This window comes from Lissotriton helveticus, chromosome 8 (assembly GCF_964261635.1).
Source record: "Lissotriton helveticus chromosome 8, aLisHel1.1, whole genome shotgun sequence".
Taxonomy (NCBI): Eukaryota; Metazoa; Chordata; class Amphibia; order Caudata; family Salamandridae; genus Lissotriton; species Lissotriton helveticus.
Genome location: NC_136069.1, coordinates 1,604,344,043 through 1,604,371,789, shown reverse-complemented (window position 1 = coordinate 1,604,371,789; position 27,747 = coordinate 1,604,344,043). Strand labels below are relative to the sequence as shown.

General features: G+C 47.4%; 1 protein-coding gene across 9 annotated transcripts in view; it reads right to left on the bottom strand.

Moving 5' to 3' along the window:
* The window catches only part of STIM1 (stromal interaction molecule 1), a 508,846-nt gene that overhangs the window by 136,246 nt on the left and 344,853 nt on the right, over positions 1–27,747 (bottom strand). For all 9 annotated transcript variants that reach the window (XM_078658670.1, XM_078658667.1, XM_078658664.1 and 6 more), the window contains 2 exons: positions 17,343–17,454; positions 15,902–16,017 (listed from right to left, as the gene is read on the bottom strand). In XM_078658670.1, coding sequence (XP_078514796.1) covers positions 15,902–16,017; positions 17,343–17,454 — 228 coding nt within the window. The remainder of the gene's footprint in view (positions 1–15,901; positions 16,018–17,342; positions 17,455–27,747) is intronic.

The following is a 27,747-nucleotide window of genomic DNA, read 5'->3' as shown; positions in this document are numbered from 1 at the left end:
GAGCAGCTAGGATTGGACACTACTTTCGGAGGCTTAGTTGTTGGCACTGCAAAGGAGGGTGCAGATATCCTCGGAGTAGGATTTGCTTGTGTGCACCACTACCGCTTTCCCTCCTCACCACACTGCACCGGTTTGTATTAATGCAACAGCTATTAGAGGCTCAGGTGCTTCTGTGAGGCTAATAACAGCCCAGCTCGGTGGCATCAATATTTATCCACTGAAAGCCGCTGATCCTGCAGGGTTGGGCACAGTTTGGCAGTGCCCAGCCTGTTGACACAACTGGCCCATCGCCCAAGGGGGTATGGCACTCAAACAATGGGTGTGTAGACAGTACACAAGTTGCTCTCTGGTTACAGTGTACATTTGGCATGTGTGTGCAAACACGGAGGGAAATCAAATCTGTTTTCATTCTGTCGTAGCAACTTCTTCACTCCGAGCTGAGCTCCTCGGCAGATCTTGTTTTAAGCACATTCACACCCTGAGCTCTGCAATGTACTGTGTGTGTTTACAACATCACTCAATATAATCTAAATGCAGACGTGATCATGTATGAGCATCACACGAGAACTAGAACTGGATGGAAATCGACTGCGCTCACCTTGGACTCAGCTTTAGCCTCTCTATCTACAACTGGGTGCTGCTTCTACTCTCCTGTGGCCTCCACACCTACAACTGGGTGCTGCTTCTACTCAGACTGTAGCCTCCACACCTACGACTGGGTGCTGCTTCTACTCTCCTGTGGCCTCCACACCTACAACTGGGTGCTGCTTCTACTCAGACTGTAGCCTCCACACCTACGACTGGGTGCTGCTTCTACTCTCCTGTGGCTTCCACGCCTACAACTGGGTGCTGCTTCTACTCTCCTGTGGCCTCCACACTTACAACTGGGTGCTGCTTCTACTCTCCTGTGGCCTCCACACCTACAACTGGGTGCTGCTTCTACTCTCCTGTGGCTTCCACACCTACAACTGGGTGCTGCTTCTACTCTCCTGTGGCTTCCACACTTCTACTCTCCTGTGGCTTCCACACCTACAACTGGGTGCTGCTTCTACTCTCCTGTGGCTTCCACACCTACAACTGGGTGCTGCTTCTACTCTCCTGTGACCTCCACACCTACAACTGGGTGCTGCTTCTACTCTCCTGTGGCTTCCACACCTACAACTGTGTGCTGCTTCTACTCTCCTGTGGCCTCCACGCCTACAACTGGGTGCTGCTTCTACTCTCCTGTGGCCTCCACACCTACAACTGGGTGCTGCTTCTACTCTCCTATGGTCTCCACACCTACAACTGGGTGCGGCTTCTACTCTCCTGTGGCCTCCACACCTACAACTGGGTGCTGCTTATACTCTCCTGTGGCCTCCACGCCTACAACTGGGTGCTGCTTCTACTCTCCTGTGGCCTCCACACCTACAACTGGGTGCTTCTACTCTCTTGTGGCCTCCACACCTACAACTGGGTGCTGCTTCTACTCTCCTGTGGCCTCCACACCTACATCTGGGTGTTGCTTCTACTCTCCTGTGGCCTCCACACCTACAACTGGGTGCTGCTTCTACTCTCCTGTGGCCTCCACACCTACAACTGGGTGCTTCTTCTACTCTCTTGTGGCCTCCACACCTACAACTGAGTGCTTCTTCTACTCTCCTGTGGCCTCCACACCTACAACTGGGTGTTGCTTCTACTCTGCTCATAGTCTCCATACTTACAACTGGGTGCTGCTTCTACTCTCCTGTGGCCTCCACACCTACAACTGGGTGCTGCTTCTACTCTCCTGGGCCTCCATGCCTACCACTAGGTGCTGCTTCTACTCTCCTGTGGCCTCCACGCCTACAACTGGGTGCTGCTTCTACTCTCCTGTGGCCTCCACACCTACAACTGGGTGCTGCTTCTACTCTCCTGTGGCCTCCATGCCTACCACTAGGTGCTGCTTCTACTCTCCTGTGGCCTCCACGCCTACAACTGGGTGCTGCTTCTACTCTCCTGTGGCCTCCACGCCTACAACTGGGTGCTGCTTCTACTCTCCTGTGGCCTTCACACCTATAACTGGGTGCTGCTTCTACTCTGCTCGTAGTCTCCACACCTACAACTGGGTGCTGCTTCTACTCTCCTGTGGCCTCCACACCTACAACTGGGTGTTGCTTCTACTCTGCTCGTAGTCTCCATACCTACAACTGGGTGCTGCTTCTACTCTCCTGTGGCCTCCACACCTACCACTGGGTGTCCCTTCTACTCTGCTCGTAGTCTCCATACCTACAACTGGGTGCTGCTTCTTCTCTGCCTGTAGACTCCACGCCTACAAGAGGGTGCTGGTTCTACTCTGCCTGTAGCCTCCATGCCTACAACTGGGTGCTGCTTCTACTCTGCCTGTAGCCTATCTACAACTGGGTGCTGCTTCTACTCTGCTCGTAGTCTCCACACCTACAACTGGGTGCTGCTTCTACTCTCCTGTGACCTCCACACCTACAACTGGGTGTTGCTTCTACTCTGCTCGTAGTCTCCATACCTACAACTGGGTGCTGCTTCTACTCTCCTGTGGCCTCCACACCTACCACTGGGTGTCCCTTCTACTCTGCTCGTAGTCTCCATACCTACAACTGGGTGCTGCTTCTTCTCTGCCTGTAGACTCCACGCCTACAAGAGGGTGCTGGTTATACTCTGCCTGTAGCCTCCATGCCTACAACTCAATGCTGGTTCTACTCTGCCTGTAGAATCCACACCTACAACCGAGTGCTGCTTCTACTCTGCCCGTAGTCTCTCTATCTACAACTGGTGGCAGCTTCTACTCTGCCCGTAGTCTCCATACCTACAAACGGATGCTGCTTCTACTCCCTTGTGGTCTCTATGCTTACAACTGGGCGCTGCTTCTACTCCCTTGTGGCCTCTATGCCTACAACTGGGCGCTGGCTTCTACTCCCTTGTGGCCTCTATGCCTACAACTGGGTGCGGTCTTCTACTCCCTTGTGGCCTCAATGCCTACAACTGGGCGCTGGCTTCTACTCTGCCTGTAGCCTCTCTATCTACAACTGGGCGCTGCTTCTACTCTGCCTGTAGCCTATCCATCTACAACTGGGCGCTGGCTTCTACTCCCTTGTGGCCTCTATGCCTACAACTGGGTGCTGATTCTACTCCCTTGTGGCCTCTATGCCTACAACTGGGCGCTGCTTCTACTCTCCGGTGGCCTCAATGCCTACAACTGGGCGCTGCTTCTACTCTCCGGTGGCCTCCATGCCTACAACTGGGCGCTGCTTCTACTCTCCGGTGGCCTTCATGCCTACAACTGGGTGCTGCTTCTACTCTGCCTGTAGCCTATCCATCTACAACTGGGTGCTGCTTCTACTCTGCCTGTAGCCTATCCATCTACAACTGGGCGCTGCTTCTACTCTCCGGTGGCCTCCATGCCTACAACTGGGCGCTGCTTCTACACTCCGGTGGCCTCCATGCCTACAACTGGGCACTAGCTTTTACTCTCAGGTGGCCTCCATGCCTACAACGGGGCGCTGCTTTTACTCTCTGGTGGCCTCCATGCCTACAACTGGGCGCTGGCTTCTACTCTCCGGTGGCCTCCATGCCTACAACTGGGCGCTGGCTTCTACTCTCCGGTGGCCTCCATGCCTACAACTGGGCGCTGGCTTCTACTCTCCGGTGGCCTCCATGCCTACAACTGGGCACTAGCTTTTACTCTCCAGTGGCCTCCATGCCTACAACTGGGCGCTGGCTTCCACTCCCTTGTGGCCTCCATGCCTACAACGGGGCGCTGGCTTCTACTCTCCGGTGGCCTCCATGCCTACAACGGGGCGCTGGCTTCTACTCTCCGGTGGCCTCCATGCCTACAACGGGGCGCTGGCTTCTACTCTCCGGTGGCCTCCATGCCTACAACTGGGCGCTGGCTTCTACTCTCCGGTGGCCTCCATGCCTACAGCTGGGCGCTGGTTTCTACTCCCTTGTGTCCTCTATGGCTATGCCTACAACTGGGCGCTGACTTCTACTCTCCAGTGGTCTTCATGCCTACAACTGGGCGCTGGCTTCTACTCCCTTGTGGCCTCTATGCCAACAACTGGGCGCTGCTTCTACTCTCCGGTGGCCTCAATGCCTACAACTGGGCGCTGCTTCTACTCTCCGGTGGCCTCAATGCCTACAACTGGGCGCTTTTTTATAAAAAGGGAAATGCTGGCCCTGCGATTTTTGATAGCTATATTTTGAGCAACAAACCAAATCCTTGTTATGATTTGTATGGTCGAATTTATTTAAACCATTTACTTTTTCATATAAATCTCATTAAGTTAAAGCATTGATTGCATGAGAAAAACACTACGTACATACAATTTATACAAAAACATTTGACAAAGAATTTTAACAAAAATACATAAATACATATGACAAAATGACATCCAATCATTTAGTGTACATAAATATACAAATACGGTCATACGAGAAGCATCAGTCGTTATGTAGTATTAAGCAATGAAGCTATTTGCAGGAAGGAAAAGAAAACAAAATGAATTGTAACAAATACAAATTTTCAATTGTCTGATAAATAAACTTGAATTCTTTCTGCTATTGCCAATTCCTTTCTGCTATTGCCGACGCGTTTCGAACTCGCTCTGGCATTTGGCAAGTTCTCATCAGGGCTTTCTCGTATTATTCTTTATTTTCAAGTTGGCAGCGGGTTTTCAATTTTCAAGAGATCTTATTCAATCAATGTAGATTCGGTTCTTCAAACCAGTAGTCTGCACTTCTGTTTGGTAAATATTTGAAACAGCCGTGCGTGGGACAAAAATCAGCTCCCACCCGCCAGCCGGCGGTGGACACGTCTTATTGCACCTTATTGTTGGCGCTTGGGCTGTTTAAATGCAGTTCCCCTGTTTTTCTAACTTCTAGCCGGTTTCAGTTCGTTTTTATGTTGGCAACTTCTTCAGGGCTTGAGTCTGTCACTCCACCCTGCACCCATTCACTGGTGTTCCATTTCACCTGTTGTGGAGGGCATACCTATACCTCCTTTCTAGTAGTGTCTGTATCACTGGTTCGAATACTGTTCCTGAGTACTGCTCCCGTCAGTCTCGGAAAAAGCTGGAACCGGGCGTTGATGGCCGAGACAACGCCCGGTTCCAGCTTTTTCCGAGACTGACGGGAGCAGTACTCAGGAACAGTATTCGAACCAGTGATACAGACACTACTAGAAAGGAGGTATAGGTATGCCCTCCACAACAGGTGAAATGGAACACCAGTGAATGGGTGCAGGGTGGAGTGACAGACTCAAGCCCTGAAGAAGTTGCCAACATAAAAACGAACATAAAAACGAACTGAAACCGGCTAGAAGTTAGAAAAACAGGGGAACTGCATTTAAACAGCCCAAGCGCCAACAATAAGGTGCAATAAGACGTGTCCACCGCCGGCTGGCGGGTGGGAGCTGATTTTTGTCCCACGCACGGCTGTTTCAAATATTTACCAAACAGAAGTGCAGACTACTGGTTTGAAGAACCGAATCTACATTGATTGAATAAGATCTCTTGAAAATTGAAAACGCGCTGCCAACTTGAAAATAAAGAATAATACGAGAAAGCCCTGATGAGAACTTGCCAAATGCCAGAGCGAGTTCGAAACGCGTCGGCAATAGCAGAAAGGAATTGGCAATAGCAGAAAGAATTCAAGTTTATTTATCAGACAATTGAAAATTTGTATTTGTTACAATTCATTTTGTTTTCTTTTCCTTCCTGCAAATAGCTTCATTGCTTAATACTACATAACGACTGATGCTTCTCGTATGACCGTATTTGTATATTTATGTACACTAAATGATTGGATGTCATTTTGTCATATGTATTTATGTATTTTTGTTAAAATTCTTTGTCAAATGTTTTTGTATAAATTGTATAATACTGCAATACAAATCGCTCAAGAGCAGCGAGAGGGCACACCACGGCACTTGTCATTTCCAGCCTCGCTGCAGCTCGTCCTTTGTTCCCCAAATTATATGGATCTGCCTCTGCCGACGCGTTTCGAGGCTAAGTACGCCTCTTCATCATGGGCTAGCAGCAAAAAGAACGCTGATCACGCACCTCCTTTACAACTTGCCATTTTATTCACAGTAACTCCCTCAGTGGGTGTGGCACAATTCATTAGCACAGAAGTGTTTATGGGAAATGTAGTCCCCTTTGGAGGTGCCTCTTTTTTCTGTAGTAGGTTCAGCGTAATTTCACCAGTGTCTCAGGCTATTTGTACCCTTGGTAGGGAGGGAAATCAGAAAACGAGCTTGATTTTGCAAAGAAGTCCCGTGCTGCGTCGGGTAGGAAGGGTTCCATCCTGCAGTCTTTAATTCAAATCAAAGCGGAGCTCCTCTCCACGGCATGAGCAGCCGTGAGTAATTTTGCAATACAAATCGCTCAAGAGCAGCGAGAGGGCACACCACGGCACTTGTCATTTCCAGCCTCGCTGCAGCTCGTCCTTTGTTCCCCAAATTATATGGATCTGCCTCTGCCGACGCGTTTCGAGGCTAAGTACGCCTCTTCATCATGGGCTAGCAGCAAAAAGAACGCTGATCACGCACCTCCTTTACAACTTGCCATTTTATTCACAGTAACTCCCTCAGTGGGTGTGGCACAATTCATTAGCACAGAAGTGTTTATGGGAAATGTAGTCCCCTTTGGAGGTGCCTCTTTTTTCCTGTAGTAGGTTCAGCGTAATTTCACCAGTGTCTCAGGCTATTTGTACCCTTGGTAGGGAGGGAAATCAGAAAACGAGCTTGATTTTGCAAAGAAGTCCCGTGCTGCGTCGGGTAGGAAGGGTTCCATCCTGCAGTCTTTAATTCAATGTATAAATTGTATGTACGTAGTGTTTTTCTCATGCAATCAATGCTTTAACTTAATGAGATTTATATGAAAAAGTAAATGGTTTAAATAAATTCGACCATACAAATCATAACAAGGATTTGGTTTGTTGCTCAAAATATAGCTATCAAAAATCGCAGGGCCAGCATTTCCCTTTTTATACATTATTCTATGGTCCAGCTGACCCTGTGTCCCGGGACCTAACTCCTTATTTTCTGCATACAACTGGGCGCTGCTTCTACTCTCCGGTGGCCTCAATGCCTACAACTGGGCGCTGGCTTCTACTCTCCGGTGGCCTCTATGCCTACAACTGGGCACTGGCTTCTACTCCCTTGTGGCCTCTATGCCTACAACTGGGTGCTGCTTCTACTCTCCGGTGGCCTCCATGCCTACAACTGTGTGATGGCTTCTACTCTCCGGTGGCCTCCATGCCTACAACTGTGTGATGGCTTCTACTCTCCGGTGGCCTCCATGCCTACAACTGGGCGCTGCTTCTACTCCCTTGTGGCCTCTATGCCTACAACTGGGTGCTGCTTCTACTCTCCGGTGGCCTCCATGCCTACAACTGGGTGCTGCTTCTACTCTCCGGTGGCCTCCATGCCTACAACTGTGTGATGGCTTCTACTCTCCGGTGGCCTCCATGCCTACAACTGTGTGATGGCTTCTACTCTCCGGTGGCCTCCATGCCTACAACTGGGCGCTGCTTCTACTCCCTTGTGGCCTCTATGCCTACAACTGGGTGCTGCTTCTACTCTCCGGTGGCCTCCATGCCTACAACTGTGTGATGGCTTCTACTCTCCGGTGGCCTCCATGCCTACAACTGTGTGATGGCTTCTACTCTCCGGTGGCCTCCATGCCTACAACTGGGCGCTGGCTTCTACTCTCCGGTGGCCTCCATGCCTACAACTGTGTGATGGCTTCTACTCTCCGGTGGCCTCCATGCCTACAACTGGGCACTGGCTTCTACTCTCCGGTGGCCTCAATGCCTACAACTGGGCGCTGCTTCTACTCTCCGGTGGCCTCAATGCCTACAACTGGGCGCTGCTTCTACTCTCCGGTGGCCTCAATGCCTACAACTGGGCGCTGGCTTCTACTCTCCGGTGGCCTCTATGCCTACAACTGGGCACTGGCTTCTACTCCCTTGTGGCCTCTATGCCTACAACTGGGTGCTGCTTCTACTCTCCGGTGGCCTCCATGCCTACAACTGTGTGATGGCTTCTACTCTCCGGTGGCCTCCATGCCTACAACTGTGTGATGGCTTCTACTCTCCGGTGGCCTCCATGCCTACAACTGGGCGCTGCTTCTACTCCCTTGTGGCCTCTATGCCTACAACTGGGTGCTGCTTCTACTCTCCGGTGGCCTCCATGCCTACAACTGGGTGCTGCTTCTACTCTCCGGTGGCCTCCATGCCTACAACTGTGTGATGGCTTCTACTCTCCGGTGGCCTCCATGCCTACAACTGTGTGATGGCTTCTACTCTCCGGTGGCCTCCATGCCTACAACTGGGCGCTGCTTCTACTCCCTTGTGGCCTCTATGCCTACAACTGGGTGCTGCTTCTACTCTCCGGTGGCCTCCATGCCTACAACTGTGTGATGGCTTCTACTCTCCGGTGGCCTCAATGCCTACAACTGGGCGCTGCTTCTACTCTCCGGTGGCCTCAATGCCTACAACTGGGCGCTGCTTCTACTCTCCGGTGGCCTCAATGCCTACAACTGGGCGCTGGCTTCTACTCTCCGGTGGCCTCTATGCCTACAACTGGGCACTGGCTTCTACTCCCTTGTGGCCTCTATGCCTACAACTGGGTGCTGCTTCTACTCTCCGGTGGCCTCCATGCCTACAACTGTGTGATGGCTTCTACTCTCCGGTGGCCTCCATGCCTACAACTGTGTGATGGCTTCTACTCTCCGGTGGCCTCCATGCCTACAACTGGGCTCTGGCTTTGACTCTGCCGTACCCTCAAACCCTTCAACTGGTCGCTGGCTCGCACACTCCTGTACCGCGACACTGGGGGGTGGCCTGGACTCTTCTGCGGCCTCCATACCTGTAAGTGATTGATGGCTGGTATGCTCCTGTAGCACCCTCATGCTGCCCCCTATTAGTCCCTCTTTGAAACAGCATCCACCCTATACAAGCACCATTTTATGAGAGCCTCATATTTTCTGCAGACCCAGGGTTCTGGCCCCCCTCCTCCGGTGACTGTACCGTGAAAGAAGGCGAGTTTGAAGCTCCGGAAACACATACAGTTCGAACCCGAAATACATGTACGCAGTGGCACAAATCCATCAGCTGACATCGCACGCTACGGTCATGGTACCGAAACCGTCGCAAAGGTTTGTCTGCACTTACAATCACCAACTACAATGCACTCCTAGAGGCAAACCAATTCCCGGGACTTGTGTAAGGAGCTTTCCTCTAATTTAGTATCAACAACACCAACCCCTCCGAGCCTGCTCATTGAAAGGATGGACGGGAGCGGAGAGAATCGGATCTGAGGACACGCCCACCGTTATAGGGGAGGAAGGTTTCACATAGGAAACCGAGACATCAACTAGTAGATCTGTAGAGCCTTCTTGTCGCCCGTGAGGGTGTCCAGGCGCTGACACCCCACAAACATGCCGTCACGCCTTAGCCATGGGCTCTTTTTAATAAACATCCTCACACTGCACCTGGCGCCCCCTCCAGGGGTGGGGAGGCTGGAACCCCCCCCGAGAGGGGGGTCATCAACCTGTGTCCACGACAGCCCAGCCGAGGGACTGGGAGAATCCACGGCTAATGGTGGTTTATTGTCGAGCGCCTAAAATCTCAAACGGCCAATTCCTTTACATAAGAAAAAGTCAATTGTATAAAGAGGTAGAAATACCAGCTCTGCTATAAAAAAACATATTGAACATGTTAATCACTTATGTAAAGCAAAGTGGGATTAAAATCCACAAATAATGTTGTCAGTTCACACACATATATGGTAGAAGATTATATAACTACCAAAATATTGATATATGGGATGAGATATCGTGCGCATAAACAGCAGGTTTACCGCGCCTCAGCCAGAATCACAACTCCGTTTTTATTTGTGATTCTTTCAGTGATAGATTAGAATATATTCAAGTTAAAAATGGTACACCTACATTTTGCTATAAATACTTTCTCACGATACTGAGTTAGCTGATATTCTGTTTACCTAATTTTAGTAGGGCCATATTTAAAACATGATATCCTATCCTAAGAAACTGCATTGACACACCAGGCCTGGGTACTCTTGTGTAACTTCCGGCATTTCACAATATGCTCGTTACAAGGTGTTCCAATAATGGTGCTATTGCGCCTGGTTGCCGTTCGTGCAAAACTCCCATCGCCGAAACAATGTGAACGTCCAGAGCAGCAGTTGTCCACAGCACTTGCATTTATGATCTATTTTTTTTCTTTGCGAGCGAAATGTGTCATTGTGTTCAAATGGACGCAGGGCCACATTTTGCACAAAAACATATTCTGAGGTGCTGATTTTGATTTTATGTAGACTTGCAGAATTTTATTTTTTCTAAACTCTTTGGGTAATTACACAAAATAAAATTAGGCACATTTTGCACACGTATAGGAAATACCACCTGGAACATCCTGAATGTGTGCACGAAGTCCAATAAATACATTTAGAGAGGGCGGGGACACATCCCTCGGTACAAATGTACTGAAGATGCAGGAGTAACACTGGGGAACACAAAGGGCTTGTGCATAGACCATTGGCATGGTAACCACTGGCGGAAACTGAGGGCAGCATTCACTGCACTGGTTAGAAGCCATTAATGGGGAAGCTACGGTGAAGGAAGAGGGACAATCCATTCACTGTGAGGTGGAGTGGAAGCGAGGTGGAGTGGAAGCGAGATGGACCCAGAGAACAGAAGCACACCCCCGGTCTACGGATCAAGAGTCAGAGATGACCAGGTTCCTGGGTGCCCGTAGGAGAGTGGACTTGGTCAATATTACCTCTGTTTATTTCTCTATCTCAAGCTTTAGCATATAACTCAATACTGTGTGGCTTCACACGGTTTAAATTAGCGGAACAATTAAAAGCTGTTGCAAACAGGGGCTGCAAAACAATTTGACCCACAGCAATCACTTCACAGAGGTTCTTGAAAAGAGTGATGAAAGCAGATATAAAACAAGTAGGCAAGGGTGCAAAAGTATTCAAAGGAGCCTGACTGGCTGTCAGAGTAAGGCCAGTACTCTCTGGGATACTATACTGTAGGGGGTGAAGCTGTAAACCGATGGAGGTACGAATCAAGTCCAGAGTATGAAACGCCCATGAAAAGCAGTCCAAAAGATGTCTAAGCCCCTTCTGAGGCAAAACGGAATAGGTTGTGTTGACAATGGTGGCATTCTATGGCACAGGTGGTCATAGTTTTTGCCACAGTATGACAAATTCAGGCGGAACCACAAACAATGACCCATAGAGAAGCAGGGCATACTCTGTACATAACTACATCAATCTTGGGTACTAATCAATTGTTGCATTCAGAAGGAACAAAGAGTAAAACCGTATATGATATGAATGAGTCCAATATCCGTGACAAATACTCCATCGACATAAACAATGTGCCTAAATGCACACACAGAGCAGTGAACCTCTAAATAAAGATCTGGCACCACTCAGTCCACTTCCAAGGTCTACACGTAACCCACGTGTACATATTCACTTCTAGTTTTGAAGGCCAGAAACATTGGTGCTGCCAAAGTGAGTTTCTCATGTTTTAATTAGGGCAATCAGGCTTTCAGTCTCTGCAAGTCTTACCTTGCCCAGGGATAAAAATAATTACGCAGCCTTACTTCCAATGCTGCCATTGTGTGCTACAGCAGGCATTTAATAGCAGAACCATTTGTTGGGCTCTTGAATTTACACAGCTCTTTAAATATTTACAGAAAACTGAGTTTGTTTAAGCAACGCACATCCAGTCACTGAGGCCTCTGGGACCAGCTCAATTAATAATCCCAAAGTTCCTCTCCTTACAGCCTTCGTGTATTTATGGGCTTAATAGAAGAGCGTGAGAAATAGTTTTGATAGGATTTTTTTTTTTTTAGCTTTTATTCCCAGTTCGCTTTATGTTCATTGCTGGTCCCAATCTGGCAATAATTAAAAATGCCAACCAGCCTGGCTTCTTAATAATTCAATAATCCTCCACCAAGTTGTTGAGAGTCCTGCTCAAGTGATACCACATGCCGCCGGGCCTATCGCTAAGTGGATTGAAAAGCAATGGGATGGCCAAGACCTTCATGACAGGACCACTCTTGTAGTAGAAGATAACCGACCCCACAAGGTCGAATCACCTGCTCTCCCTGAGACAGAGCTACACACTGCCTGAAGTCCTGAGGAACGGCTAGAGAACACAGATACTCCCACCAAGTGGCCATGTCCGCAGGGCGACAGGATCTTCTCCACTGAGCCAGACATAACCTAAGAGGGAGGTGGCAGAGAGAGGATGCATGAAAAGAGCGCCTGTCCACTGCACCCCCAATACGTCACCCTGGCATGCGGTCGCACTAGTGTGACATCACCTGGGCGGGAGGCAGGTCCTCCTGGCGCGTGGACACTGTTTTCAAGGGCTCCGGTCTTACACATTTTACAAAAGATTCTCACTCCAACCAAGGACCTTTGTTAATGTTTAAAGATTCTGGGGCAGTGGGGTGCATGTCAGGGGGAGGAGCTTTGGTTTTCATGTGGGAGTTCTCTTTAAATGGGAGTGCGTGCGGTATGCAGGCTCGAAGAGGCAGCTCGGAGTCCTGTAGTCACTTTTCTGGTGATCAGGCCCACTGGGAAACATTCCCAGAATGATAACAATCGGTTTGCTTAATAGCTTCCAGTTTATTTACTGCAGATTATAAAAGGGCCAGGCAAGCACAGTCCGCTCCCAAGCACTACAAATGTCTATTTGAGTAATGAAAAATGACTCCGATAATCTAAGTAAGAGGGGCGCTTCTACTTTATCAGCACCCCGAGCTCTGTGGGGTGGCCGAATGCTAAGGGTACAGTATTTATAAGTACAAGCTGGGGGGTCTGCAAGTCAGATTGACGTGGATCCAGGCCGCCATAGCATATCCTGTGAGTGATTCAACATTAATAACACATTATTGAGACAGTTGATTTAAGAAAAGAGCAGGAGCTGTGCCAGGCCAACGTGATGAAGTGTTAACTAGCGGGCCTACTGCGAGGTGCCTGCCCCCCGCTATTAGGCCCAGTTCTGCCACCTTCCCACACCACACACAAGATGCTCCTGGCACAGATGAGCCTTGTAAAATTCAGCACAACTCTAGGAAGTTCGATCCACCATGTAAAGTTTGCAGAAAACATGGACAATTAAGGTTCATCGGCAAAAATTCTGATTATGAAAAGTAACAGACGCTCCTGGGCAGTGATAGAGCGGTGCATTAAGACTTTTGGAAGCATTAGCAGGACTACGGCAACAGTTCACACCCAAAGAAGAGACAATAGAAATCAGAGGCGCTGGGAGGTATACAACTGCCCCACTGTGGAACTCTACACACTTCCAGAGTAATAGAAACGCCAAAAGCGCCAAGCACTCAATGAAGAAATAGACTCCCTTTTCAACTTCAGGTGGGCCAGGTTTCTCTTTAACAGGATCAGAAGGAGGTCTTGGAAAGACTATTCGGGTGCGTTTCCTCCTCGTTGAAATGGACATCCTTTGAGAAAGAAGAATGTTAAGTCCTAGGAGGTAATCTGAACTCACTAAAAACACACAGAGCTAGGAGACTGAAAAACATGGTGCTCACCAACTTATTGATCAAGTGATTGCTGCCTTTCTTGTGCCACTTGTTACACTTCATGCAGGTCTAGAGGTAAAACCAGCTCAGGACCTAAGAGTCTAGGAATGGATAAAGGAATGGATAAAGGTCCCTTCCTTTGAGAAGGTGATCGGCTTTCAGTAGGTGTGACCCATGGCTTGTGACTGTTGCGCAGACATTTGATGGGATACTTGCCAGGGATCTACAAAGCGTAGTACCCCTTTTGGCATGAACAGCATCTTTGTTATCAGTAGAGTGGATATCAAGGTAACTAAAGCAAGCGACCCTCGCTCATGGTACAGTACCACATTTTAGGACTACATTTGGCACCAGATCCAATATGGAGTCGATAGGAAGAGGAGATTAACCAACAGGTGAAACAAATCTTTTTTTTCTTTTTTAGGAGATTTCAACTCAAGTCGGCAAGAAAAAAGTCTGCACACCCCAGAGAGGTTCCCAGGCTGTAGGATATCCATTAACATAGTTTTGGAGAGTGGAAAAGAGGTGGGTGGTTGAAGGTTTCCCACACAAAGGGATATCTTGGAGATGCCCTCCAACCCTTGATGAACAATCAAAACATGAAAGCTTTTGGTTAAAAGCACACATCAAAAGCTGCAGAATGCTTAAATCAAAAACTCATCTGACAGAAGAACAGCTAGAATTAAAAACCTGAAAGGAAAGGCGGAGGCCGCTAACTGTTTAGGTCACAGGATTGCTCGGCTTATCTGCAAAAGTGGTGCTTCAGATCTTTCTGAAGTACGGGCTACCCTAACTAATGATGGAAAAACAATAACTAACCTGAAGCAGTGGAGTAAATGTCTTAAGCAATTCCCTGCACATAGAAGAAAGAGCTTGAGGGGGGACCTCTGATCAATGCCTTCGCCATATCCCACCCCAGAGATTGTAGCAGTACTCACAGCAGGGCAGTGTCCTACTGAAAACAGTGCTGGAAGGTCAATAACGATGCACTGGTTTAAAATAAAAAGTGAAAACTGCTAAATTCAAATAATAGGAAGAACATACAGCAGAAATGTTTGTAGGTGTATATAACATTTTAAACCCCCCCTTCTATGCATTTTCCCTACTAAAAACAGAAAACAGTTCATCATCCCTCAACATGTATTGGTCTCATTGTTGTGGCTAATGTACAAACAGTTTTGCAATCTAACAGCAAATCAAAAAATAACACTGCATCACTTAATAAAACCTCCAATTATGTCCTCGTCTTTGTGTAGCGCAGTCAATAAACTAAGGTGCCTCTCGGGCTCACAACACATACCAAAGCTCGTTTAACTGAAATCTTTTGCACCCTATGGAACAAATCCATGTCAGACGTTTTCCATTTTAATGCTTAACAGCAAAGCATTACGTTTTAATGAGAACTTTACACTTGAAATAGTTAAGTATCTATCTATACATTGTAGATTTGGTAGAAAACAGTTTGCAAAAAGATGAAACAAATAACCCAAAACTTATTTTGGATCCAGCCTTAACCTGGGCAAAAGTTTGACTTTGGCTATTACCTTACCTTCCTCAACTGGAAAGATTTACGATTGTAATCCAGTCCTTTCAACGTGGGAGGTAACACCAGGTAGCGGTAAGTGTTCAAAGTCGGACTTTCCACAAAATGAGATGGGATAACAGTCCCTCTAATGAAGCAGGCCATTTGGCACCACATTTCCGGAGCCCATGAGAATAAACACAATAAGCATCCTTATGAGCAACTCAACTGAACTGGGAGTCAATGAAGAAAGCTTAGTGGAGGAGAAAAGACTGATACTTTCTAGTGTCGAAGATCAATGGACCGACAGCATTTTATCCCTCTTGAGCAACCGATGCGACTAATAGGCGCTGGAGTACATAAGGATACGAGTAGTTCTTGTGTGTCTAACAATAATCCAAAGGGTTCGATCCCGAGGATACCTGCACAAGATATATTTAATGATGATTCATTTAAATGGGACTCTCTTATACAGCCAGTGGTTATCCTAAAACTCTACCATGGCTGAGTCTGTAGGCAACGCTGGACATTTACGGTGGAGTGCAAGCAGGAATTGAGCAGTTCCCCTCCAACATCTACAATGGATTTACATTTCCACCATCAGAGCATGAGTGGAATGTTGTTTAGCAATAACACCAAGTACAGGGTGGGGGATCTCATTGAGCGGTAACAGTAGCATCTTAACACCGGTCTGGCAAATGTCTCAGTCTTCTGCATGTGATCAATCTTCTACTCCACACGATTTACTTCACAAACATTCTATCAATAAAATACCGGAGAATTACTCACACAGTGGGGGACCAAACAGCACGGTGTCCAGCGCTTTCAACTGCAGCTTCTGCCGGTGGCTCCTGTCGGTCATCTTCAGCACGGTGCCGGTCATGGTGGCGTTGGTTATTGCCAATCTGTAGGAAACGAGAAGAAGGAGATGGTTTCCCATGTGTGTCACAAGAGGTGCTGGATCCATGAGTCTCAGGCCTCGTGGCCAACAGACAACTACAAAGTCAATGCCTCGCTGACATCGATGCAAGGTGAGAGATTTACACACAGCCCAGATAAGCGTTCAGGTGGAGGAAGCTGCTGAAGAAGTGCAGCACACAGACTCGGTTCTTAAGAACACACCGGGCACCTTCAAGGAAGGTCACTCGAACCAGCGCCACCGGAATGGCAACAGCAGAATTGTGCACGATCCAACACCTTCCAAAACGTTAGCTTGCGACAATCCCTTGAGAATACCATAGAAGATACAGTTGAAAGCTGGCTGAAAATGCCAATTTCTGTCCCAGTGGTGGTCTATCTGGCCACTTTAGAAGATACTGGTGGCAGACGACCCCATCCCTGTACAAACCTGTCCTTGTACAAACCCTGCCTCGAAAGCATATGTCTCTGTGCCAAAGACACAGGAGTGCAAGGACAGTGATGCAAAGTATCCTCTTTGCCAAGTAAAGGAAGATCTGAGGGACAAGAAATGGCAGCCTGAAGACCATTCTGACTGGCTCTTTCAAGCTGTGCATTGCTTAACAGGGGCTTTTAAACTTGCATATAAGCTCCCGGTGAGCATGGGGAAGGAGGTTTGGTTTATTTGGGTGCTCACCCTCAACCCATATAACAAGTAAACAAAGAAAATACGTAATGTGGATATGAATGTCCTTTATCTTCTCAAGTGAAGCTTTCTGCAGAGTCAATATCTGCTCAATTCAGGACAGAAGTGTCCTGTCCACTCACTGCCTTGTCACTATTTTGATAGTCGCTGAGTCTCTTTGGCCAATAAGCATATGTGTAACGGCTGGTGTACAGAAAGGGCCTCAGTACCAGGTGCCACAGAGCAGAGGGAATCCTATGATCTCGCTGAATGAGACCGTCATCAAAAGGAACTTGTGTTACTGCAGTACTGGCCTGGGCACAGTGTGTCCATTGAACTTAGTACACAGTACCGACCTGGGCACAGCGTGTCCACTGGACTGAGCACAGAGCGTACTGGCCTGGGGCACCTACTGAACTTAGCGCAGCGTGTACTGAACTGACAGCAGAATACTGGCCTAGACATGGCGCGCCCACTGGACTCCGCACAGACAGTTCTGACCTGAGCACAGCGTACCACTGGACTGAGCACAGAGAGTACTGACCAGGTAACAGCGAGCACCGACCTGGGCACAACGTGTCCGCTGAACTTAAACAGTACTGACCTGGACATGGCGCGCCCACTGGACTCCGCACAGACAGTACTCACCTGGGCATAGCGTGTCCGCTGAGCTGCAGCTTGCGGAAGGTTTCTTCATACTGTGGGAGCTCCACGTAGGTGATTAGCCACTGGACCACCTCCTCCACTGTCCAGTTGTACACTGCAGGGAACAAAGCACAAACAGTAGTGAACACCCACGTCTAGTCTAGCGCTTTTACATAAAGCGTGCTGTAACCAGCGCCGCTACAACGGTTTAACCACACGGCTGTGCACCACAAAAGGGACACTTTAGCAATAATTAGTGAACGATGATAGCATCCTTGAGACATTCAAAAATAAACATGTCACCATTCGACATCCTGGTAACAGTGCACCAAAAGTGCACCACGAGTGCCACTGGAGGCCAGCAACTGCAGCACGTGCTGCGCCTGTTCATGACAAACACGCCACCTAAATCGCACCAAACAATGCTCAGGAAGAGGGGTGTCAGCACATGGGTTGTCCTTTCTGAGTGTCTCTTCAGACACCCACATGCATATTTTTTTTGCATGCTGGGTTTTCAAGGTCTGTTCATGTTAGCGCCTTAGAAGCGGTCACACTCTAATTCGCATTCGAAAGGCCATCTCTGCCCACTCACCCGATGGGCTGTTTAACCCAGGATTGGTTACAATAATTTTAAAATGGCAAAAAGTCAGGAGCACAAACAAATAGGGGAGTGATACTGTTGAGGAATTCAGGAGAAGGAATCAACATAAATAAGTATACATAGAATACCCCTGAAACCATAAATCAAACGGTTACTGTTGCCTCATTAGTCCTTTTTATTAACTACGGGCTTTTAAATCATTTCTAATATTTTATTTTTTGGGGTCCTTCCACCAAATATATTTTGAACATACCCATAGAATTATATTACAAATGTAGCTATCATTGCAATACTCACATGTATACAGTACAAACAGTGGACGAAAAAGCAATGTACAATCTTAGTCACATCTGAAACATATACACGTACTAACAAATTCTCTTTTACATAACCTAAAATGGTCCTACACACTCTTTAATTTCTACTGGAACCTTTCTTCGTCAGGTCCTCCACTGCAACTTTACTCGAGGTCTTATGGAGGTCAGAGACAATCGTATGTTTAGGTTGAAAGACTCAATGATCAAAATAGGAGTTCTCGATACACAGGGAGGAATGAGGTGGTGAGAGCTACACACAGAGGATAGAAAGAAAGACGAGGCACAAAGAGATTTAGGGGTAGAAAAACAGATGCGGTAGAGAAAGGATGAGGGTCGGCGTGATGTAGGTAAACCGAGAGGAAGAAGAAGAACGGAGAGGTAGGGATAGAGATGAGTGAGTCACTGAACGCTCGAGCCGAGCCCGACCCTTGGGCTCTGGCGCAGCTCGAGCCCAAACCGAGCAGAGCTCTCAGAGGAGGCCGCACGGCTTAGTGACTACAGATGCCGCCCGTGTAACATGGGAAGCAGGGTTCGATCCCGGCCTGGACTCTGCGCGTCCTGTCAAGAGGGCACAAGCTCCCTGTTTCATGTTTAAAAAATAAAAAGTGTAAAGTGGCCTGTGCCTGCGGAGAAGCACTCCTCGCTCCGTGGGAAAGTTCGTGCTATGTGACACTGCTAAAAATAAGATGTGGCTTGTCCCCGACACCCTCTCACTAATCTCCTCTTCCGAAAATGAAGGACAAAGCATTAACAGCTGATGTCAGAAAGAAAGACCCCACCTAGTGGCTGAAATGTCCAGCGTGAAACTAAAATTCTGATTAATCCCAGAATCCCCACTTGACTAAATTGTGTGATCTTGGGTAAACACTTTGTCACCGAACACCCTTTTTGTTCATTTTCCCATATCTGACCACCTTCGAAAACACGAGTTCAGAATTTGCGCTATATAAAAACCTCTCGAGTTTATCAAATTAACAATAATGTTACTCAATGAATAAGAAGAATCTAGGCCACATGTGGGAAATGACGTGCCTGTTGATCCACTCACTGTCATCACAATTGAGGGGGTGGGGGAGCAGGAACATTTCTAAGAGCCGGAGCCGACCTTCGGCTTAGCGCCCACAGTTTTATTTTAATTTTATTATTTTCTATAGCGCAAACTAGCCCCGAAGATATTGGGTATCAGAGCGCTTTGCATAGCAAAAGTTTTGTTACATGAGGACACATTCATTTTTGATAGGCACAGGGAGATTATGCGATTTGCCCAGAATCACAGGATGCTGAGCGTCATTGCCGAGACTCGAACCCCGTTCCCCCAGCTTCGAGGTCAACCGCTCTAGCAGTAAGGCTACATTTGTTGGTTCATCCACCTCTACGTAGGGGAAGTAATGGGCACAGAGCTGTGGTGGAGGGAGGCAGGCAGAGGAGGAAGAGAGGAGCAGGTGTGGAGACGGGTGATGGAGCCGGAAGATAACAAGTAGAGAGGTCAGGCAGAGGTCAGGGGCAGAACGAGGGAGAATGTGGCTGAAGTGCAAGGTCGGTGGGGGGGGGGGGGAGAGGAAGACAGAGGTGGGTAGAGAGACAGAAAGTAAGGATTAGGCAGAAGGAGGTGATACATTAATAGGGACATAGAGGCGAGGGAGAGGAAGTGACATGAGAGGGGGAGGTGAGGTACACTAAGTGATGCAGACAGAAAAACAGAGAGGGGATAGAGCGCCACGAGGTAGGACTTTGAAGCCAATAAACACTAAATATACACAATTTGTACCAATTTATCATTTGTCCAAGTCTGTAGATCAGGTGGGCCATGAGGTTTTATACGTTATTATATGAACAAAAAGGGGGACGAAAAGGGACAATGTTTAAAGGGGTCCAGTGTACCTGTCCATTAGTATGGCCTCATTTCAACCCTCAGACATGGTCAACATGTTTCATGCCCTAAGAGGCAATTCTTCAGGACCAGATAGTGCTCATAAACTCATTAGGTGCCCAGAGGTGAGCTACAGGGTATGAATTATACGGGCGTGTAAGTGCACGCGGAACAGTCCGGCTGTTCCGCGTGCACTTACACGCCCGAATGTGTGTGGGGGTAGGTTTGACTGGCGCTGTCCCCTCGTCGCTAAGGCTTTTGTCGCTAGCGCAGTCCCCACAGGAACTAGCCGCGCAGACAGACATTGGGTTTGCAATGGTCTGACGGTGATGCAGTACTTCCAGCCTGCTACAGTCATAGACCCACCAGGTGGTATAATTCATACCCTGTCTGAGGGTTGAAATGAGGCCATACTAATGGTTACTTTGGTCCTCAATACCCCTCTTTGCACTTTTTAATAAAGTGGCTAGCCACGCGAATAAAGGTCATTTTGTGGACTACCCAACTTTTTTTAAACTCACATTTCGCTCACTACCTCACCTTTTTAAACACCTCACACATCAGCAAATCACGGCAAGGAACAAAAGATCTCCGTAAAAGAGTAACACGTGTTGTTACCCGTCAGGCATTGCAGCGCCGGCTTGACGTAGGAGCAGGAAGCCGATGATTTAAACAACATCACAAGAAAGCTGAATGAGACATGTCATCCAGCCCATCGGTTGTGTGAGGCTTCTTAGTTCCGATAAGGAACTTGCTGACTTCCTAGTATAGAACCCCCCTCGTCTTCACTAAGTACTCCGAGAGAGAGACCCTATTACATGTCCACACCTAGGGGAACTGTGTACTACTTTTGCTACTTGTTTTATACGTTATTGACATCTCAAAATGGCCGCTGGAGTGACATCACGGACTGAACTCTGGCAAAAGGTCCCAGCTGGGAAGAGCTATTCAGAGTACAAGCTCCTCCACTGATCTCGTTTTCCACTGCTTCTCAGTGTACGCCTCTCCATGTGACTTACTGAAAGGCACAGGGAACAACCCTTTTATGGCCCGTTAAATACCATCTGATAAACTTGAATCAGAGTTTATCTGTAAAGGAGTAGTCCAATTCAAGGCTTGACTATGCAGAGGCTGTGAGCGAGGACTCCCAATAGAAATCCCAGCAAAATCTAGCCGTCCTCCTGATAAAATGTAAACACATTGTACCTATAGGAGCAGCACCTGGGTAAGGATTTTCGGAGCTGCGGGCCAAATTGTATTTTTACAGAATTCATATGCAGTCACTCCTGCGTGCAACAACATGGCCTCCAAGGGGTCCCTCGAGGCTCAATCCTCTTCCCAACCCTCTTTAACCTCTACCTAGAACCCCTACGTGTGATTCTCAAAAATCAGGGATTCTCTGCCACCACTATGCTGACGGCACTAAAATGCACTTGAAAATCTCAACCCCAGAAGATGTTGCACTGCTTTAAAAAATACTCTAAAAGATTCAAAACTGGATGTTCAACCACCATCTGAAACTCAACCTAACTAAAACAGAATTTCTTCTGATTTCACCTCTGAATGCAAAAACTCCACTGCAGGAATGGATGACAAACTTCCCAGCTCGGATTGGCTGCCCTGCCATTGTCCCGAGTGCCAGATACGTTGGTATGACCCTTGACAACCATCTCAATCTTCACAGCCGCATCGCAGCTATTGCCAAAAGCACACAACACCAACTTAGGCAGCTTTGGGGCGAGTTGATCCCAGAACAAGACCTCAAAACAGTGGTGCAATCTCTTGGCGTCTTGAGACTAGATTATGCAATTGCCCTTCTCTGAGGCACTCCCAAAGGTCACCTAGGCACATTGAGAGCAACACTACATGCAGCAGAATTAAGACCACATTTCCTCTGCCCCGCTAACCCTGCAATGGTTTCCCATTGAAGAATAGATATAATTCAAAACCGCCTGCATTACCCACAGGGCCCTGCACTCTTCTTCACCTTCCTATCTAAACGAGAAACGAAAAATCTCTGAAGCAAATTATATGCCCAATCCCTGCTCCTGGAACCCCCACCTTCAATCGAGAATGGTACGTGAGCCAGCCATTCTCCGCTAGTGCCACAAGAATCTGAAACTATCTGCCTCCCTCCCTCTGCCCAACCACCTGCCTAGTCACCTTCAAAAAGTATCTCAAACTCCTACTATTTGACAGACACCTTGGTTAATCAACCTCAACCACACAAGTACTCTCTCCACCAGGATCTGAACTGTCTTTGTTATGTATCCCAACATCTAAATCGATGCTTGAACTGTGTAACAACCTTTGACCAACTGCTGTAATTATCTTATGTGGTAACTCCTGTTCGCAGACACCAATCCCCACCTAGGGTGTCTGCGGACTTGGAAACGCTACATTGACGACATTTTCGTCGTGTGGCGTGGGAGTGTGACACAGCTAAAAGAGTTCCACGAATGGCTCAACCAAAGGAATCGTTTCTTGAAGTTTACTATGGAATTTGATACCCAGAAACTGGCATTTTTGGATCTGCTTATCCACGGAACATCTAACGGTTTGGCCTCAGAACTCTACCGCAAACCGATGGCACGCAATTCTTTGCTTAATTATAACAGTTGCCATCCTAAGTCCCTACGGGACAATTTGCCCTATGGGCAATTTTTGCGTATACAGAGGAACTGCTCCAACCGCGTATCTTTCCAAACACACGCTCATTGTCTATCCAGAGATTTGGCACAGAAAGAATATCCAAAAAAATTGATTCAGCTGTCCAAAAAAAGAGCTGCCAATAATAATCGTGCCAGTCTGCTTGAAATCTTACCTCCGAAGCCTAAGACTGAACGCATGACATGCGTGAGCACATTTGGCACATTTTCCAATCAAATCACTAAGATTGTGAAGAGACATTGGGGTATTCTCAATACCGGACAAGACACTTTACCTCTCCCGCTCTTCGCATATAAGAGAGCACAAAACCTGAAGGACAGACTTGTCCATACAAGACCCAAGAGTGAGGTACCGAGAGCCGTGGGAACTCTGTGGGACATGCCTGCAGTTACAGGACACCACCCATGTGGACAATGTGCAGCTTGTCCCCAGACATCAAAAACAACAACAATTGATATTGGGTTGGAACGAGCTTGGGAACAACGCAAGTTCACCAACTGTAATAGTGCAAATTTAATCTATTTGATTAAGTGTCCGTGCAACAAGATGTACGTCGGCATGACAACCCGCAAAGTTAAGCTGCGAATATCTGAGCATAAAAGCTCCATAAGGTGTAACAAACTGGCCACCAGACTCACGAGTCATTTCTTAGTGGCACAACATCTCCCTACAGATATAAGGTGGACAGTTTTGGAACAACCAATAATCCCAGTGCATATTGCCGATACAAGCATATTCCTATTTAAACGGGAACAAAGGTGGGTGTATAAATTGCAAACCCACAAATCAGGATTGAACGATGACATTCCGTGGATGTCACTGTAAACCCTCATTCGCCATACGCTATCCACACTATATTAACCTAGGTGTCATCCCAGTGAAAAAGTTTGGCATTTCCTACAGTATAGCGTATGTGTATGAGTTGTTATTTCTAAAACACTAACCATGTGGCCACAAAATCGTCACACACCTTAATGGCAACAGCGCCTAAGACACCCCAATCACATGGAGTCCCAGTGAGAACATATAAATTATGCTAGACATCATGAGTCTACCGATACGATAGACTACCATTCTTAAGGCTGTCCATTCTATTGGATTCAATAACAATTCATCGTTTCTTTTCTACTCTGTTATTACTGAATGGCCAGGGACATGATCAAGATTGTACTTGAACCTACCTTTCCCAGAATGCCTCAAAGTTCCCCAAGACCCTCGTCTCAACAGTTCCAATATTTGTGAGCACCATTGGAAAATATGGCACAGATACTTTTACATGTTATTTTATTTCTATTACTCGTGTCCCGGTACTCAGACATTTAATTAATCAACACCAAGTGACATCTTCCAGACCAAGACTTACTTAGCAACTTAACATCATACCAGGTCTGGTCTACAGAGCTCAATACTAGGTATGAACTACATTTCCCTACAGGCCCGATAAGCGCCACGTAGGCTAACGTAATGACGCTATTCAGGCGCGACCTCAGCACGCCCACGGGGTAAACAAAAGCCTGCTTCCTGTCCAGTCAGGTACCTCCCTCCATGACAGCCTAGACGGATGTCCGGAGTACCGACGGACAGGTAAGCAGGGTGGAGGGTGTCTTGACAACTTTTTGCTAAATTCGGAACGCACGATATGCGTTCTGTATTGCACTCTGCATGATTGCGATCTAGGGCGGACTGCTTGCCTTGGTGGCGGTCTCCCCTACATGATCGGTATTGCTTAAATTTAAACGCTTAGAATGCGATGTCCGAGGGACCCACGGAGTAAAAAACGGGTAGCTGCTTGTGGCTCCGTTATGGCGATAAGTGATATTAGTAACATCAGGGAATCTTGTACATGTAATGCTCATGTGATGACCAAGCATTTTCTGTGTGCCCATTTTTTACACTTGAGGATTGTGATGAACAGGCTATATGTTTATCTAGTGGATTATGTGATTAGACGCATTACACCATAAAGACTGATCTGTTTAAAAAAAAAAAAAACTTTTTTAACTAAAAGGAGATGCAACTCAAACAGTTATTGTATCCTTCCTCTATTGTTTCCTCTTTTCCTTCCTTTCCTCAGAGCGGTGCTCCGTCTATACCTGCGCTGTAGCCAGGTGAGGTGGGGTGTTTATTCCCCATAATTTGGGTGAGTGAAGCTATTTAGTTTCTTCAAATACAATTGCTATAAAAATGGCATTCAATTTAATTTAAGAGGTCTATTATATGAGACCCAGTGACCAATAAAATTACTGGCTACTTATAATTATACACATAAAATATGTGGTTTGCAAACTGTCGCTAATGTTAATTTGTTTTATTTTATTCTATTTGTGCCCTGTTTGCCACTGTGATCACCGGGATCTTCCGAATTGGCGAATTTCAGGTGACATCATTTTCACTTTTTATTTCTTAACACTGATGCAGTAGCAATTAATTGAGGTCCTGATGAAGCAGGAGGAGATCTCGAGACTCCACTTTACCGCAGAAACATGTTGACCTTTATACCATCTGGGTAGTTATTTGTATAACACTACTCTGCACTGTTTTTACCATTGGGTGTGGATAGGATACTATTAAAACACATTTTTCCACTTTCATAACCCATTTTACATCACTCACGTTTTATGCACTATCATTCTACTTAATTTTTGTTGCACTGCTAGTTATTTACCTTCCTTATGCCATCTATAGTAACTCCCTCAATTGGAGATCCCTTCCGTTTGATTGGGTGGCAGTTCACCTAATCCTTTTGTGGTTACACATCACTACCTTCGGTTGAAGGATCCCAAATGATGTAGGGCGGCACAGGACGGGTATCTGATGGGAATCATTTGATGGTCACTTCGTATCATTTCTAATGGACTCTGTGACTGCTCCCCAATGAAACACTTCATTATAGACAGTTTATGCACGCTCAACTGACTGACCTTCTGATATCTATTGTTTTTCCAACTCCTGCGCACATCCACTGATGTAAGTGTCCAAGTTTAATTACTGGAACTCGCTCTAACCCACGTATCCTACTCCTGTTGTAAAGTGCTCTGATGCCTTAGGGCCATGTCCGCGCTGTATTAAATTGCAGAATAAGGCCATTTATTGCAGACTGGCACCCTTCCGTGCCGGGTCTGGCGGTGCACAAGGTCCCCACTGACACACAGGCCACATAAGTTAGAAACCAGAGTGTGCCATGCTTCACTGAACAGCGGTGAGGTTTAGCGAGATTAGACACCAGACTGACGCAGAGTGTTTCTACAAAACCAAGTCCCATACACCACAATCCCTTCAGCACCCCCGAGTGCATGGACACCAGGATTAACAAGAGTTCTGGCCTCGGGAACATTCTGCACTTCCCCTGCCTTTGCTTACATTTAGGCCTACAACTGCTTAACATTTCCACAAAGGATACGTGAATTATCAGGGGGACTGTGGAGCATACGTGTACATCTCGTGTGAAGCTGGGACTCAAAGACTTCTAGCACTGACAGAGGGAGGCCTTTAACTGTTCGATGGAGGGAAGAGCAGAAACCCCTTGGAGTTCCAATCCTACCACTAGTTTAGTCGAGACATTCGTTTGCACGCGGCTTTGGAGGTTTAGACGGAGGTTAAAAATATATAAGAATAGCTTTAGAAGTGAAACCAGGGGGACAGTCCTACAAGGGGAGGGGAGAAACAAGACTCTGTGTGGTCCAAATGCCCTTCCTGGGTCCTCGGTTTTCAATGTTCCCGGCTCCCTGAGGACTCGCGCGCCCGGAAGGTGCGGCTGTACTCGGTCCGCGTCCTGCGCAGTGAGTACACAGCAGGTCATTATGGACACTGTTTCCAGTGCTGGGCTTTCGTGTGATAACCTAATGCATTCCGGGTGCTCTAATCTACTTCCCACTGAACTAATTAAACACCTGAAAACAATGATTTGTAGGTGCAAACTTCCAGGCCTGGACACAGCGTCTGTAATGACACCAGGTTGTTGCTCAAGGCAGTGCCCACATGCTGTCACCAGCCCTTGGTCCTGGCTGTAAACAGCGAACTCTCTGCAGTGAGTAGACCCCGGGCCCATATTACAGATAGGGTGCCCTGTCCTTTGAGCCATAGCACTCCTTTAAGCAGGCGCACCAGGCATACGGAGTGCTGCCTCCTACAGTAAATGAGCTGCCCCCACATCAGCCGAAAACTCATGCCTCCCTGGCGCAGCGCATTCAGTTAGATAGGGAGGCGCTGCTTCAAAGTGTGCCGGGGGCAACCCGCCTGCACTTTAAAGAGGGGTTACGGATCCCTCCTCCAGGGGGTGCAGTCAGTGATTGCATCTGCCTGCAGGGGGTTATATGTGAGAGCCACGGGAACACCCCCCCCCCCTCCTGACGGCTGCTCTCAGGGGGCGCACTGACAGTGTGCCCAGGGCTTTAAGTGGGATAAAAAAACTGGGGGGTCTCTCAAAGGGGCGTGGCCAGTGTAATTAGGGGCGTGGCTTTAAAACACTTCTGTTCAAAATCTGTGTTTAGCATAGTGTGCCGCCCAAGTCCAACATGTATTTTGCTGTTTCTGTCATTGCATCCAGATATAAGATACAACAAGTAACATCATACCTACAACAAGTCAGGACTATTGGCTTTGTCAATGGTTATTAGTTGCATAAGATAAATAAGTTGCAACTATGATTTGTTACATATAATATTGAAAAAGCTTCTACTTAAAGCCTTGATGATACCACGAGATGTTGCTGCTCTTGAGTTTCAAAAAGAGAAACGAAATCCAGAGAGAAAATGACTCTCTTTAAAGGATGTCCCTTCCCCTACAACACTCATCTGGCATGAGGTCACGTTGTAACTTCTACACTAGTGAGAAGTGAGCAGCGCACATCCATGTGCTTGCTTTCTCTAAACGGGTCTCTATCTGGCTCTGGCACCCTGGCACTTTTTTCCAGACACTGCAGTCCGGTAAAAAAAACCGGACCACCTTTGC